This window comes from Hipposideros armiger, unplaced genomic scaffold, assembly GCF_001890085.2.
Source record: "Hipposideros armiger isolate ML-2016 unplaced genomic scaffold, ASM189008v1 scaffold_252, whole genome shotgun sequence".
NCBI lineage: Eukaryota > Metazoa > Chordata > Mammalia > Chiroptera > Hipposideridae > Hipposideros > Hipposideros armiger.
In genome coordinates, this window is record NW_017731602.1 from 1,280,615 (window position 1) to 1,297,320 (window position 16,706).

At 39.2% G+C, this 16,706-nt stretch overlaps 1 protein-coding gene and 1 long non-coding RNA gene across 6 annotated transcripts in view; one reads left to right on the forward strand and one right to left on the reverse strand.

The window, feature by feature from the left end:
* Positions 1-7,000, forward strand: part of ARB2A (ARB2 cotranscriptional regulator A) — a 450,108-nt gene extending 443,108 nt beyond the window's left edge. For all 5 annotated transcript variants that reach the window (XM_019655916.1, XM_019655919.1, XM_019655914.1 and 2 more), the window contains one exon: positions 1,042-7,000. In XM_019655916.1, coding sequence (XP_019511461.1) covers positions 1,042-1,184 — 143 coding nt within the window. In that variant the 3' untranslated portion in view covers positions 1,185-7,000. The remainder of the gene's footprint in view (positions 1-1,041) is intronic.
* The window catches only part of LOC109389957 (uncharacterized), a 43,483-nt gene extending 27,674 nt beyond the window's left edge, over positions 1-15,809 (reverse strand). Inside the window, exons 1-2 of the long non-coding RNA XR_002125486.1 lie at positions 14,547-15,809; positions 7,554-7,680 (exon numbers count right to left, since the gene is read on the reverse strand). This is a non-coding gene — a long non-coding RNA (uncharacterized LOC109389957). The remainder of the gene's footprint in view (positions 1-7,553; positions 7,681-14,546) is intronic.
* Between the last annotated feature and the right edge of the window lie 897 nt (positions 15,810-16,706).

The window sequence follows — 16,706 nt, forward strand, 5'->3', positions numbered from 1 at the left end:
GAGTCTTAGTAATTATTAATTTTATTTTCAAAAAATTGTCCAGTTATGAACCTACTGTTAAAATGATATAAGCTATCACAAAGTCAAAAACAGATTAATGTCCTCATCTGTAATGTCTACATCAATGTTATTTTTTGCCTGTTAAACTGAAGGTAGGTTTAACTTGAAAAATACTGTACATTAGTATTGAATTGAAGCCACAGAAAGAAGCTGCAGTAAAATAATCCCGTAAATTGACAACTAAACCTGAATTTTCTAAGTTGAATTCCTCCAAACAAAACAGGAGCCCTGGATGCTTTTTTGGTAGTCACCGCTTTGAAAGCTTTATTTTTAGCTTTTTAAAAGCTGCCTCCTACAATTTGTAAAGATGTAGCCTAGGACACTTCTAGCCAAAGTCTCTTTTGCATCTGGTCCTTCATTAAGCATCACGTACAATTTGGTCGCAGTGACCTCACTGAGGCAATCATGTCTAACAGCACGCTTTCGGGAGAGGCAAGAAAAATCCGATATGTTTTCTTTATTTTCTCTTGGGAAGCAAAGAAACGTGGGTGCTGTGGGGTGGGTTCAGAAGCCCGATTCCGCGCACAGGGGAAACCAATCCTCGCGCCCGCGCGGAGCCTGGGGAAGTGGGTGGTTTCGAGGCGGGAGAGGGAGTGGCCCTTCCTGCCGTGCGCCTCGATTGGCCCGGAGGGGCTGAGGTCCCGAAGGCCGCCTGGCCGGGCCCCGGGCGACCCGCGGAGAAGTCCGCGCCGCGTCCCCGTGCCGGGGGCGGGACGGGGCTGAGGTCCGAGGAGGCGGAGGGCCCCGGGCGCCGCCTGCGTATTCGCGGATCTGGCGGACGTCAGCTATTCCTCTGAGCCCCGGGGCAAAAAGGACCGGCAGGTACAGGTGTGGTCCGGCAGGGCTGTGCTCCCGCGCGCGGGGCTGGGCTCCGGGGCGGGGGGCCGGCGGCCTGCGCCTGGGCTCGGCCTCGCGGTCGCCGCCCCACCCGCGCGGGCCCGCGGCGCAGCCCCCTCGTAACCGCATCTGTGTTTCTTGCAGGCACCGACCGTCACGAGCTCACTTCCTGGAAGAGCTTCCCCTCTATTTTCAAATTCTTTACCGAAGCCGCTGAGGCCAAGACCAGCTCCCTCAAGCCGGCGCTGACGCGGCGCTCGCACCGAATCAAGCACGAGGAGCTGTAAGAGGAGCGCGAGCGAGACGGGGGAGGGGACGCCAGGACCCACACTCGAGCATGCATCCACCTGGCTCCTGACTGCTCGCTGTCGGCGAGCAGACGCCCAGCCCCTCATTAGATTGTTTTCTTCCCAGAGCACAGGGTCGTGATATATACATCTAAATAGCGTTTTGCATTATTTCTAGATGAGTGCAACTGTCAAAGCAATACGGGTTCACTGGTCGTGCTTCCTGCGGGCTGAGCTCGGGCTTCGCGCTGCCCGTCAGCGCGCAGATTAAGGCTGACAGCGCCCTGCTCCGCGCGGCCGGCGCGTCCCTAATTGCCCTGACGGAGCCCGCGCCGGCCCTGCGGGGCGAGCGGCGTCTGCGCGGTCCTACCGCCCGCTGCAGCGCAGCCGCTGCTCCTCTACCCCCGGCCCCCCTTAATCATGTCCATTTTTTTCCTCTCGAACAGAAGCAAACTTTTATTCAAACTTGCCTTTTTTAAGTAGGTTTTTCTCTGCAGGCGTCTTATGCCTCTTTTTTTTTTTTTAAAGGAAGTTTTACCCCCTCACACCCAGAAAAGCCAAATTTAAATTCAGAATTTGAATGCCATGATATACTATGTAGTTTTGGGAGCGCAAATTGTTCTCTCCCTAACGATCTATTTTAATTTCGAGACCAGACGAAAAACTTTGCATAAATCTATAAAGTACCAAATCCACATTACCGCTGAAAATCCTTGCCAGTGGAATGTGAGATTTTTACACAAGTCTCTAATTTCATAAGAGATTGTTTGAACCAAAACGTGATGAGCAAGCCCCCTTTTCAATGAAATTTACAACTTTATCATTAGAACTGACTTTACTTTTTAAATATATAACGTATATTGAGTGGCATAGTAATTTAGATAGCGTGCTTAGGATTTTGCTTTTTAAATCTTAATGTAGAGGACGTTTGTTGCTGTTAATCCTAGCTAGAATAAGCTATTCTGATCTTTCATGGAGTTAGACCCTTTAGGGATAGAATTTTTTTTATTGTCATCAGGAAAATGAACCTGTGTTCTCTTGAGCCTTTTCCTTCTGAAAGGCTAAGTGGGACTAAAATGAATTCTTTTAGTTTTCTGCTCCAACAGAAAGGGAAAGACCTGGTGTGAAACATTTTCTCCTCTCAATCCAATGATATATTTTTTAATAGTACACTTCCTCTATAGGGTTTTGCCCTACAGTTGCAACAGTTAAGTGTTTTAATCCAGCTAAGATCTGGTCAACACTGTGAAATACGAGAGGTAAAATAAGTTAAGATTTTGCTGACTTTTACATTCAAATATTAAATCTTAACATTATCAATTTTTAATTACTTGAAGAATTTAATTACCTAGTGAAGATTCTGTTTCTAATAGATGAGGATCTGAATTTAATATGCAAGCTTTTTAAAAGTGTATGCAACAATATGCCTGCCTTATTTGAGACCATCATAAAAATGTACCCAAAATGACTAAGAACTGTATGACTCCTCAGAAAAAAATTAAATAACCACCTCATGGATAAAATGTTTTTATATTATGAACCGATTTCAGCAAGGTTTAAAGCTGATAATATCTCTGCTTGGTATATAAGTACATTAATTAGTTTTTATAGATTTAATGATGGCAGATTACAGTGATCCTGTTTCAGTAGTCATATATGCATATATTTTTATGTTATTTTAGCAGGAACAACATAGGAGGAAAAATCAAAACATCATGTTATCCAGTGACTGGACAGTTTGACATGTATAACCTTACCAGTGTCAAGCCCGTTGCTCTTCACTCTTTTCTGTTTTAGAAGTGACGGTGAACTGTATAAAAGTACACCTTCCATTGAGAGGATTTGAGAATTGAGGTGGATTGAATATATTTTTCAAAGTATTATAAATTGTGTGGTGTTTTCAGTACATGAAAATGTTCGCAGGAAACTAATTTCGTTGCATTTTTAAAAATCAGCACTTGTGCAATGCTAAATTTGTGAAGCTTCTGCAGCTGAATTAGAACAAAGTAAATATGCTCAGCTTACAAATAAAATCACTCCTATTCCTTCACTTTGATTTTCTCACCTCTCTTTTTAAAAACCTTTACTTTTAACTAGAGTAAATCACTGTTTAATTGCCTTTAATACTTTAAAACTACTGGGTTGTTGGGCCTTATTTAACTATCTATAGACAGCTATTTGCAAACTTAAGTTGTGTAAATGTAATTTCTACTTGTGGATCTGAGCTGTAGCCACCCGGAGAGAGCTAGGCAAACCATCCCAGCCCTCCAACTGATAACCGATAAGGTTCCTTGTAATGTAGGATTTTTTAACCTGTTGATTATGGGTCTGTTGGCATAACTGTAATAATATTATTCACCTCAATTTTCCTGCAGTAACAACAATCAGTTGGTAGTAAGTAGCCCGCCTGCCTGGAGGTGACAAGTGTTAATATTTCTGCTCTGATGTTCTCCTCCCCATTTTGGTTTCTTCAGACAGGTTTTTCGATGAGTAGAGATTTAAAGTTAGAATGTGGTTTGTTTTGTTTTAATTATATACTCCGTCCTTAGAGCAAATGGAATGGGAAACAAGGAGTTGTTGATAAATCTAAAATACAAAATAGTCCTGTTAAAACTTAAAAGCCAGATATTGGCTTTGGAGCTCTCTAAAGGTACATAACCATGCAGCCATTAAAAGTTTTTATGGATATTTGAAGGGGGAAGGAATCCGCTTGTAATAATTGTTCTGTTCTCAAGTTTCTGCCTCATGCTTCAACCTAGATTGCATTATTGTTTATACCAAAAAAATTTAAAAAGTAAAGCACAGGAGTTTCCTATATATTATATATTTCTGTTTACCATTTTAAAATAAAAACAATTTTCTCAACAAGCAGCGGCGTCTTGTTCTTGCTCCAAAGTTTATTTATTCATGTGTAGGGTTTAATGAAAGCAGAAACTTAAAAAGAACGATGGGGTAGCATTTCATCAATATTTTAAACCTTATAGCTGCTTATCATTACTATTACTGTTACTGTAAGGTAATATCCTAACTCTATCTGAGTCACTCTTTCACTTGGACCTTCCACAAAGCTAACATTTTTTTAATACATTTCTTTTTAGTATCTAAAATACCTTCTTAGCTACAAGGAAATTTGAACCTGTTGCTAAACTGTCGTTTTATAAAAATACACTTTAGTATACAGTAAACAATTGTGTTTTCCAAAAGGAGTCTGATGAGATTAAATTGTTCCCAAATCCCTCTGTAAATCCCTGATGTATTACCACATCTAATCTGAAAATGTTTATGTTTATTTTACAGCTTTTCCTTCTTTAAAACCTATAACTCCTTTGAGAGAGTGTGGGTGACAAATTATGTTAACTGTATTATCAGTGCTAATAAGTTAGAGTTTTTTCATGTTTCTCTGGATTATCTGGCGTTCCAGTCCAAACACATGTGTGTCTCCTGTCATTATCATAGTTTGTAACTCTAAACTGACATGCTCATTTTGGCATATGTAATACTGATTCATTTAACAAAGATTACTATTGCAAAAAAGTTGAAATTTTTTCTCAAAAACTTTCCCTATGCTTCTGAAGAAAAAATGTCTTTAAATAAATGTGAGACATTCTCATCTTTGAAATATGGGTGGCCAAAAAAAGGGAGGATAATACTGGTGGTTATTTTATGATTACTTATTAGGGGCTGTAATAATATAAAATAAAAGACTCCAGGAGGTACTCCCTTTCAAAAATTGAATACTTTCCTTCCTTCCTTCCTTGTATAGAGTGACTGAGTGGGAGTCTCTTGAATTGTTCGTCTTCCTTTTATCTAATATTCTATTAATCTCCAAAAAGATCAGTTTGAGTCTGGGAAAGGGTTTTTAATCAACACTTCACAGAGCTTAAAGCTACCCTACCTAACGCGTGAGCTTTGTCAGGCGGTTTTGGATTTGAAGCATTGCAACTGTCATGCACTGTACTAAAAGTAAAGAAGGTGCACCAAGTGGAAGACGTTGAAAAGAGGGAAATAGCACAAAGTCGATTAACGGAGATCCGAGAATAGAAGTAGCCATCAAAGCATTCCTGCGTTTATCTCAAAATCTATGTAAGGTTAAAAAAAAAACAGTAACAATGATAGTTTTAAACCTCACACTTAGGAGGGATGAATGTTGATTTAATTGATTCATTTGGATCAATGTTTTTAAAGTTTCACACCACTGATCTTTCATGTAGTGATGTCTTTAGCAGTCAGTGGTCTGACATGAGCCTTCTCAGATTTCATCAGTGGGGCTCTCCATGACCCCTGAAATTATGCAACAGCCTGTATGATGGTAACTTTGGAACTGAGAGACCTCGATGCCAAAGAGCATGGTTAGATTGAAGAACTCTTGTTCATTCTTAGCACAAAGGTTTTAGAGGAGTGGTAATTGTAAATGAACCATAAAGGTAAATTCACGAAATACTATATAGTGATCTTTAATTGCTAGATAGGAGAAAATTGTCCTCAAAGTTTGACCATTAACCTGGATATCACACAGTGACCAGTATGTTCCCCTTGAATATAAAAAGCTTGAAAATGGACATTTGACTTAACCCATGAGGCCTTCCAGACAACTTTTCCCAGTCCTTTGCCTTGAGATTTGTCAAAAAAACTTTCACTATAATTTTGTATTGTTGGAGTTCAGTTCTATTTGAAACAGACATGAAACATGTTTCTAGAAAGAAATCTAGAGAGGCCCTGCATCTTTCTTTCCAGATCACTCAACTTTTCCTTCCTTGGCTGCTACATCGAGTAATATGGGAGACTGTCATAGGTAAAATAATGTGGAACTGTACTTGGTTACCAGCCTGCAGTACCAATACAAAGCATCTGAAATGAAAAGACAACCAACACCCTAAGAATGATATGTCTCTTTTTAAAGTTTACAATTTGAATAATGAACTTGGATAGAAACTTGGCAGGAAAACAAACCATAGCACCATCACATCACCAACCATTTTCACTTTTCTGTCCAATTTCAGCGTGCATGTGTTTGTGAGTATTTCACTAGATCAGTGACAGCTCTTTATTTGCATAATTATATGCTCTGGTCTGAAGAGAAAACTAACCCCCAAATTTCATGGGTCACCAAACTGCAACAATCAATGTTTTATCACGTATGCTAAGCAAAATCTAAGAAGCTATATGAAGTTTCTTGGGGAGTTTTTACTCCTCAGAAAATTAAAGAGTTTTCCTCCCCTGAATAGATTCAAAATCTTTCCAAGTTCTTTGTAACTGAATTCTGTTTGAAGGCAAAACTAGAGATTAACATGTAGATCTGGATCTTAAACTCACTAGCATTACTTCAAAGTGGCTTAAGAAGAGCAGCATTTTTGGAACATTAAACTTTTAAATTCTAGGTACTGTCCTTCATTCTATGAGGAAAAATATTTGTCATATTATGATTAGCCAAAATGAAGTCTGAATTAACTACAATTGAATATAAATCTCATTTATTTCTCTGAAATATCTCAGGGTTTTTTTAAAGACCTAATAGAAAAATATGTATATATGCATATATGTGTCTGTATGTGTACCACATACATATACATATTCACGCATGGGGTACATATGCCCATTCCACCAGAAATGGATGACATATACAGTATGTATATGTCTTTTCAGTGCCTGTAACATAGTAGGTACTCAATATATGGTGGTCACCAGGATTGTTTGTAAAATTTATTTTCTTTTAAATAAATTTTTCATGTTCAAAATCTACAAGGCATTGTAATAAATAGTTTAATGCCTCAAGTTCATCTGTAAATTCTCTGTATGTAATGGGTATTTGTGTGTAAAGTGGCTTTATTTCATTAAAGAAAAAATTATTTAAACTTGGTGTCTTTAGTTTGTAGGCAATCTGCCAGACTTGAAATACAATAGAGCATAGAGACACATGCAGAGAGTGACTTTGTTATGGAGTTATTAAAATCCTGGAAAATATGACTTTACCTAGGCTGTTAAGGAATACACTAGGTGCATGATTTAATTATACTGTACAGGATTTAGGTATGAATTTCATTTAAAAGCATATAATGCAATACCTTTTATTTGAAGTGATCTGTTTGTAATATATTAACTGTTTATCAGTCATCAAGAAAAACTAGAAAAACACAATGAGGGGGGAAAGTTCAAGAATTGCATAATTTTGAAGTATTTTATTGTCTGTCTTGAAGAAGGAAGAGAAGTCTTAGATCAGGTATCAGAAACTTCCTATATTTCAGTGAAAAAGAAACCAATTTCTCCCGTTTTTAATTAAAGTTGAACTACAAGTGAAAGATTTTCCTTCCCTTTTAATCTAAAAACTCAAGCATCTGTTTATAGGGAACACTATCCACAGTCACACCTCACCTTCTTCCTGAAATGTTCACCTTGTTATGCTCCCTGTTGGGCCACCCCCATCATCTACCTTCCCAGAAACGGTTGTTTGGACTGAAGATCTTGTATTCCTCTAGGTGAAAACTCCTCAAAATTGAATCTGTAAAAAACAAAGTTTTGCATTTTTATCAAACAAAATGATTTGGTAAGCAAATGAGTTAGTACTGCGGTCTATGCAGTAAAGACTGAAAAATAAAGAGAAGAATCCTAGATTATTGTTTAAAAGTTTATAAGTTAAGGACCTATGTACCTCTTGAGTTAGATTAATTTGCATTTTATTTTTTCAGGTATAAACTCTTGAAAGTAATACACAATATGTATGCCTAATTACCTTTTTTTTCTCTGTTTGACCTTTGTGGGCGCCTGATTATGAGTTTCAAATAAGGCTCTCAATTTTCTACTCTACCTGGGACACAGAAAAATCTGTTATTTCCCACTGAATTCCACACATGAAGGGATTGACCCTATAGCTGAAAGGCCTAGGTTTTCTCTTTTTATAATTTTCACTTCTTTTGGCTCAAGTGCCACTTAATCCCATTGTGTCTTTACAAATACAAAGAGGTATTTCTGATCCAGTTCATCTTCATATACCTCCAAATAATTTTCCAAAAGCTTGGATTTTTAAATCATAATTAAATGGCTTTTTTCCAATAAATGTTCATACTTTCTCTGGGTATTTAGATAACCAGGGCTTATCAACTGAAGAAATATTGATAGTTTGCTTTGGGGGGCTGTGTGTGTGTGTGTGTGTGTGTTTTACTTTTGCTTTGCCTCAATAAATTACTTAATATCATCCCCTGGAATAACCAACTCTAAAAATAACCCTAGCACAGAGTGTCACAATTTGGCTTTCATGCAGTTTTGAAAGAAAACCATTAAAATTGCATTGATCTCACAAATATTGATCTAGTGCTTGATATCAAATATCAAATGAGATGCTGTCATTTGCTGCTGATCATTGTGTCAGCTGTTTGAATTCTTCTTTCCCTTCTTCATTGTCACATGGATTCAAGTTACCGAGGCTAAGATTTTTATGATTAACACATTAAGATAATTTTTTTGTTTCTCACATTTCTGGTTTGACCAAACATAGTATTCTACCTGAATTTTTTTGTCACATGATTTTATATGTGTGTGTGTGCGCACACTTTTGTAAAAGCATGTATTTTACACAAGTGTGTAAAAACATTTTTTTTCAAAAGTGTGATCCATCTACTAGGTAGGCTATGGTTCTATTTAGTTCTTTATCCTCATTTTTAAAAAATTCTTATCTGTATCCTGCTTTCTTTCTGGTCACCTGTCTTAAGAAATCAAATTTGTATTAAGAGGTTGCAGTTGTTAAGAGTATGTTTTAGAACTTAGAATGAAGTCTTAGCCATTTTAAGTTTACACACAAACACAACAATAAGTAAATTGCTCCTTTTATTCTAATGACAACATTTGGCCAGCGTGGAGTTTAGAGAACTATTTAAGTAAAATTGGATCTATATATTTGTAATACTTTCTCAAACTCCAGCTAACTCATGCTGTGCTTTTGTATCATATCAGATCTGGAAATAGCCAAGTGCCTTTGGAGATGTTTAAGGTCACAAATCACCCTTTTTCTTTCTGCCTTCCTCTTTGCTTTGAACATCAAAAAATTGATGGTTACATCACTTTGAAATATGGAACATTTTAAAGACGAGACCATCCTATAATGACCAGTTAATGCTGTTGTCCGACTACGCAGTACAGGCTGAGAAATAGAGCACAACCCTTCTAGAGTACCGTTTAAATTGTACATCCACATTCATTCGTGGGGAGAAAAAAAAATCCTAGCCGCGCGAGTTGTTGCTTTCTCGTTCCCTTTTTACACCTGAGCTCTGTTTGGGTACAGCGAAATGAAGCCGCGTTCTTCCCAGCACCATGGACAGCGCTCAGCGCGCCCCCACCCTTCCCTTTCCCCTTCGCCAGAACCCCGAAGTTCTGGCCCTCGCCTGATTCTTCTCTCTGACCACTCCCTCACCATAGGAAACTGGCTCTCGACATATTAGGATCGCAGCCCAAAGCGACAATGAGTTTAAAAAGTGTACATTTTGTGAGTGGGCAACCTTGCTTGCTCCATGCCCAGTGTTACCAGGGTGCCCCAGAGTTGACACACCATTTGCCTGCTCCCCGATTTTGCATCCACTTTACGATGAAAGCAGAGCCACTCTCAGTCAATTTTGTGATAGAAGTCTGACCCCCCACAACTTTTTGGGGGGCGCCACCTTTTTACCACCACCCCCGTAGCTGGCCAGATCTGTACCAGCTCCGGTTTAAGAGGTCTGTCTGTACTGGGAGCACATTCTCCCTGGGCTGGAGCTCTCGGTAGCAATAGACCTGTGTTCCAGGAGATGTCTGCCCAGCACACCCGACCCTTGGTCTCACGGCTCTGCGCGTGGCCGGAGCTGTCGGAGCCGTCTGGTGCGCCCAGGTGCTAGCTAATCACAGCCCGAAGGGAGGTAGCTGTGCAGCGGGAGCCTGGCCGGCAAGCTACAGAGCCTGACAACAACTTATTTGACAGCACTAAAAGGGGGCGCGTCTGGTTCAATACCCACTACCACTTCTTCTCCTACTCGCAGACCTCAACTTCAAGCTCCAAACTTCCACACGTCCCCCAGTTTGGCTTTCTTTTTTTACTGCCGTTAAGCAAAGTTCAGTAAAGGAAGATCACTTCCGCGTGGTATCCTTTTCATTGAATGGTCTCCCTGGAAACATTTAAGTCACCACTCCTAAGTCAAGACTAATTTTTAAAGATTTCAAATTACACCTTGCTTTATTGAAAGTCACCTCGCTTGTTGGGCTTTGAGTGAAATCTCTTCCCTCCCGTTGGAGCCCTATTCTAGTCATCTACTCTCTTGAACTGACTTTGAAGGTGGAAGTATAATGTTTAGAGCAGGGGAGACGGCCAAAAACAAAATTTTTATTAAATATCAATTGTACAAAAATAATTTCAAACCAACTTAATCCAAACTTTACCAGAAAGGGCCAGGAAAGTGAAAAAGGAACAGAACCTTGGTATCTTAAGTTAAGGCATGTCTTTCCTATAAAATAGCCGTAATAAACTGATGTCAAATTGCTTTTGTATAGTAACACGGATTACAATACATTTCAGGATAAAAGTATTCTCTATTTGGCATAATATTATAATGAAAATTTTCCGTGATTCCTCAGTTTAGCAATTTAGTTCCAGACCACTGTATTTTAGATCCCTTAAGACATACAAATAGTTTATTAACTATTTTACAAATAGTTTTTAACTATTCACAATGTAGTCTTTCTCATAAAGTGTTGCTCACATAAAGTTTTTGCCCCTTTTTAGGGTGCAAAGTCACTGCTGAGTTCTCCCCAAAGATTCTTTTTCCTCATAGTTTGGTCATTCTTAGGGTCACAAGAGTCGTTTGGCTCAAATATTAAGACATGTCTGTGCTATTGGAAAAACTCCGTCATGCCGGGAGCTATTTGAACTAGCGGCATGACCCTCTTACGATAACTGGGGACAACTCACGTTAAGGCAGTTTGGGAGTTCCAATACGTAGGGTCGTAAAGGGGACGGACCTGTTGAATAATAGTGATGGAGATTCACGTATTCTAGACTGGGGTCGACCTCCCAAGATCCTAATTAAAATATCTCCATAATGTTTGCATGCTTTTTGCTGGTATAATTTTCAGGAGCTTCATCCATGAATTGAGCTTCCATCTCTGGATAAATGGTATTTTGTTCTCACCTTACGGAGATTCGGGAGCAAGCGAAGGAATCAAGTGTGGGGTGGGGGGTGGGGAAGACACGGGTCTTTTCTTTGTTGGTGCAGAGGAATTATGAAAATTTGGGGGTGGAATAGATAGCACTTACTGAACTCCTGGGTGCCTAGCATTTGGGTTTTAGGGAATCTCCTTCACTGGGGATTTTCCTTATGACCTGGGGGATTGGGTAGTTAAGATCTTCATTTAAATAATCAGGAATTTCTTACTTTAAAAAAGTGTATTCTTGACAGTTTCCAAATGACTTTTCTGGGCTATTCTAAATCAATCAGAAATTCCCAGAGCTGGATGAATATTTCAGGACCACTTTCCCAGAGGAAAAAAAAAATGTGGAGAAGAGAAATACAGGAAGCTCATTTAAAGAAAAATAACAAATCAAAACATTGAGTGATACTGATTAGCCCCCTCCCCCCCCCAAGGAGATTCTCTAACGATGTTTGCTCACCACCTGTATGTATTTTGTGATACTTTAAACCATTTACAGCGTAGATAGCCATCCCCCCTTTTACCAAGCCTTTCCTTTAATTCCAACTTTGGTTTTCTAGAGGATTTCTACTGTTCCATCCATTTTTCTCCCTTTAAAGTCTTTTAAAATGAGTTCCCTTGTCCCTTTCTCATTTGTCAATGTCAAATATACACTGCCTATTTAGTTAAGGAAAAGTGTGTATTTCATATGTTATTAAAAAAAAAGAGCTTCTTAGAAATCAGTAATCTCCTAAACACTTGCCAAGACCCCTTGGGGAAGGAAGAAATGTAAACAATAAGTACCAAACTTCACCATGACAATGTTGGTTAAAATCTGCGGGATGATCTCTCGAATGCGGGTAGGTAAGAGCGATCAACTGCAGACGGACGGGACTCCCGCGATTACACAGGAAGGGCCAGAGGTCTGATGGCTCACTCCATCCTCTGCAACTTGCCCAGGGAGCTAGCTATCTTGGAAAGTCGGGAGTTAATTCAAAACTTCCTTATAAAGACATCTTAGTAGCCAGACTGGTCTTCAAATAATTGAGCTGGGAGATGACTGGATGACCACAGGGAGGTTGCAAAACACAGCTATCCCCATTAAAAGAAAACACCGTGATTTCAGTCTTTCCTAACATAATTACAGGCGTTGCTAACACTCCTTTATTTTGTCTCATGCTGTTAAAAAAAAATATCCTACTCCTCTGGCAAATCAAACTTTAAAGGAACTTTAAAATAAATTCAACCATTTATTTTCTGCTTTTTAAAGTTAATAGTGTATGTGAGGGAATACACAAAGCATTTAAATACCTGAGTTACACATTGGCTATCTAGCTGTTTAACTTTAGAGGGAAGAACACACCTAGTTTTTAACTTAGCCACTTTTAAAACTATATGTGTTCCTAGAAAGTAATACCTGATTGGATTCAATTTGCAGGAGATTCTAATCTGGGCTCTCAAGAAGTTAATGAAATATATGAAATTTCTCAAATTAACTGTTGGGAGGGATTTATAAGCCTTTGAGGATCCGCTGAGCCACTGGAAGCACAACTCACTCAAATTTGAATTCTCATGATCAACTTTCAACCCTGAGAAAACGAGAGCCATTTGCTTAACTTAATCTGGAACATATGTTTGCACCAGTAGCAGGTTTTTTGGTGTGTGGCTGGGGCTGATCAAGTTGTAAATTTTCCGCTTTAGGTTTTCAGCGCCTGCTAGTTTCAGCCTAACACCTAGAGAGAGACTTTGCGGGGCTCTTCACCAAAGCAGCCAAAGTTTAACGAAAGGTTTCCAAACCACCCACCCAGCTCTGAGTGTTATTGATTTTCCCAGAGGTAGAACATATCTATACAAATTGGTTCTCTAAATCCTAAAAGCAAGTAACAAGTTAAACTCTCTTTTGTTAAAGTGTTTGTAAAATATCTATATAGAGGTTTTCTTTCTTTCTTTTTTCTTTCATTTGCCTTCTTCACCTGCAACCTTTTCTTTAAGGGACACACAATGGTATGAGAGAAGATAGGTGCTGTGAAAGTGACATCTTCATTGGATAAAACAATGTACAGGTCCTTTTGGCTCATCTTAATTTTTTTTCCATCAGAAATTTAGAACTATTGATTTTCTGTCTCATTGTGCTTCAACACAAAGGAGTTCTAAAAAAAAAAGTGTTTTGGATATCTGAGACGAAACACCCAATCATTAAAATAGACATTCGAATCCAGAAATCATCCTTCACGTGAAACAAGCTTTGTGGTGGCTTGTATTACTAATATTAAAACACATCTCTTTGTGGACATGAATTTTCGTATTTTGGGCTTTAAAGGAAATATAATGATTATTAAATAAATTCATGATCTACCATAATGATAAATGAAAGTAATAAGTTCCCTAATATCAGCTTAATTAATCCTGAAATGGGAATGGGTAGTAATGGTGGGAGCTAGAGGTGGACCCTGGTGGTCAACTTAAAAGATAGTAAATATCCACCTGGACCTCCTGATTTATCTTCTTCCTAAAAACTTCAATCTGATTATTGGAGGAAAAGTTACCAAAGTGCTTTACAATGCATCAGAACGAGTAATTGGGACATAAATGTGCCCTAAATTCAGGTGCACAGTTTCACTAAATTTTATTATTATATGGATTAAGATGAGCAGCTCCCACTTGGACCCTCCCTTAATCAAAACGTGGACAAGGGTGACAAAAACAAGGGCAATAATAACATTACCAGCACTATGCTAATCGAATGCCCACAACTAGTTGAGAACAACGGTGCGAAAAAAGCCGCTTTAATTCTGCAATGGAAGGTCCTGAGACACCGAGCGCCATCTAGCAAGCAAAGTTAGAATCAAAGTGCGCCGGAGTCAAGTACAGAGCAGAGAGACCAGGAAATGGGGAAGCAAAGGATCACTTCAAGATACACTCGCTGCTACTTAACCACCAGCTCAGTCTCACCTGAGCCCAGCGCTGCCTGCAGGTTTCCGCTCTTCGCCCCCACCAGCCAGCTTAAACTTAACTACTGAGGTGAGACAGACCCTTTCTGCCTGCAGCGAAGGCTAAAGGACAGCTCCTCACAGGGCTGTTTATTGTCTTTAATTAGAACAAGCGGCCTTTCCGTTCCCACCCTTTCCACCCCCCAACCCCCCCCCCAAACAAGCCCAGTGTCTAATTCTGCACCTTCCTCTTCAGATGGGGACAAAGAGCGGCGCATGAAAGGCTCACCTTGGGCTGACATGACTCCCAGGGCTTCAGCGCAGAGGAAAGCTCATCGCTGGGAAGACCTATCTGGATTTGAGAAGTCATTCTGAGTTTGCAAGGCTGCCCAATCGCCTCCTGACAGGCAATCCGAGCTATCTCTGAGTGGCATAGGACACAGAGTTACTGAAGCCACTGACGGTCATGGAAACTGAATGCTGCCTTCCAAATATGAATAGTATAACTTTATTCTTCTCCAGGCAACCAGGTCTTTGATATTTCCTTTGGCTGAAGAAAAGTCAAAGGTAGCTAGAATGCTGCCAAATGCCCCTGTTAGTTTGTAGCTTGAGGGGAAAAACAGCACTCTTTCCATTTTTTTTTAGGTTTGAATGATGTTACCTAATTATATGAATATTCTGAGGAACTAGGTTAACAAAACAAAGCTTCTGGGATTGTGATCTAAAGAAAGTAAAGAATAATCTGCTGATTTCTGTATAGGCAAGAACTACACCAGTCGCTCTGAATTTAAAAGACCAAGAGGCTTCATCTCAATAATATATCTGCTTTCTAAAGTACTTCTGTTGAGTCTTTCTGGAATTTCATTTTAAGATTGAGGGGTGGGGTGGGACTCCAGTGTATATACATGCTAACCTTAAACTACTCCTAATTTCCTGCTATTGAATATTGCCTTTGTAATCTCATTGATTCACATTGTTCTTGGAATACAGAGCCAGAGCTTGGGTTTTCTATTGTTCTGTCCCCTGCCCCCACTGCAGACATACAATTTTTCCCAGTGAAGTATTTTGTAAAAAAATAAATAAATAACCACCAACCAAACAAACCTTTAAAAATGAATATTAAAGTATTCCAGTTGAGTTTTAAATGCTACTCCAATCTCAGGTTTGCTTCTCAATGAAAAGAGGCATAACAGATACGAAATAGCAGTTCTCTTTATTTTCTTACTATGCTATTTACTGTGCAAAACAACTTCATTCAGAATAAAGGAAGCGTTAGGTAAGAATATGCTCAAAGTGCTTATTAAAATATCTCCACAGGTTATAGGATTTACAGAAAAAAAATCCCACAAAAATCACAACCCACCCAACAAACCTAAGCCAATAAAGAGAGAATGTGAGAGCTTAGTCGACAATTTACAAAACATCTAAAACATTTCTATGAAACCTCGTTGTCTCCTTATGCCTGAAAACATATGTAAAAATCTGAAAATGGAAAGTAGATACAATTTACACTGTCTCTTCCTCTCTGAACTTCAGAGAAGTTCCCATGACAGTCTTGCCTCAGACCACAATAAAATGTTAACTTTTTGTTTGTGTGTGTGTGTCTTGTTAAATAGCACATTTCTCCCATCAAGGTCTTCTTAAACACGGAATCTTTTCCTAGACAGGGTACCCAGCTGTTTAATTTAACATTGATTTATTGCTTTTAAAAGTAAATTTACACACATGCCAGCAGCGCTCCTTTTTGTTTCCCCAGACTCTGAGATTTATTTTCTACTTAGCGCTTGTCTGACAAAACAATGTCCTTTAACTTTATTACACATCGATGAGGAAATCTGTCTTATTTTTGTTCGGATTTATTGCTGTGTTGCTTGTGGGGACTTTTGTGATCCAGAAAGGCTGAGGTCCAAAAAGAAATAGAAAATGAAACAGAGTTGATCACAAAATCATAATAAAAACCTAGAATATGGCCCAGCATATACCAACCTGCTGGGCGATGGGGAGGGGGCACAGAAGGAAGCTCCCTTGGTGAACACAGTTAACTAGGAAGAAAAAAAATTTTTTTTGTTTTAATGGGCAGGTAACATTTGAAAGTGAAGTAGCCAAATCTGGTTCTGTAAAATCTCCAAGTTCTTGGTTAAACTGCATTTGGAAGTTTAGGGCAGGGAGGCGAAACTGCATGGCTCCCCACCCCGTGGCTGCCTTACCTCCGTGCAGAACTCCCAATTACCACATGTTCATGATGACTGAGCCCAAGGGAATTAAGATGGACTTTGAAGCAGCTTTTACGGTACACTTCATCTACATTTGGGTTTTCTTTAGTTCTCATTAAAAGGGCCACTTTCTTCTTTTCATTAATATACTGTCTTTGTGTCCTTCATTTCACACTCTTTTAAAAAGTTCTCTCATCAGATCAAGTGCAAAAAGGAGGGGATGACATAATAACCAT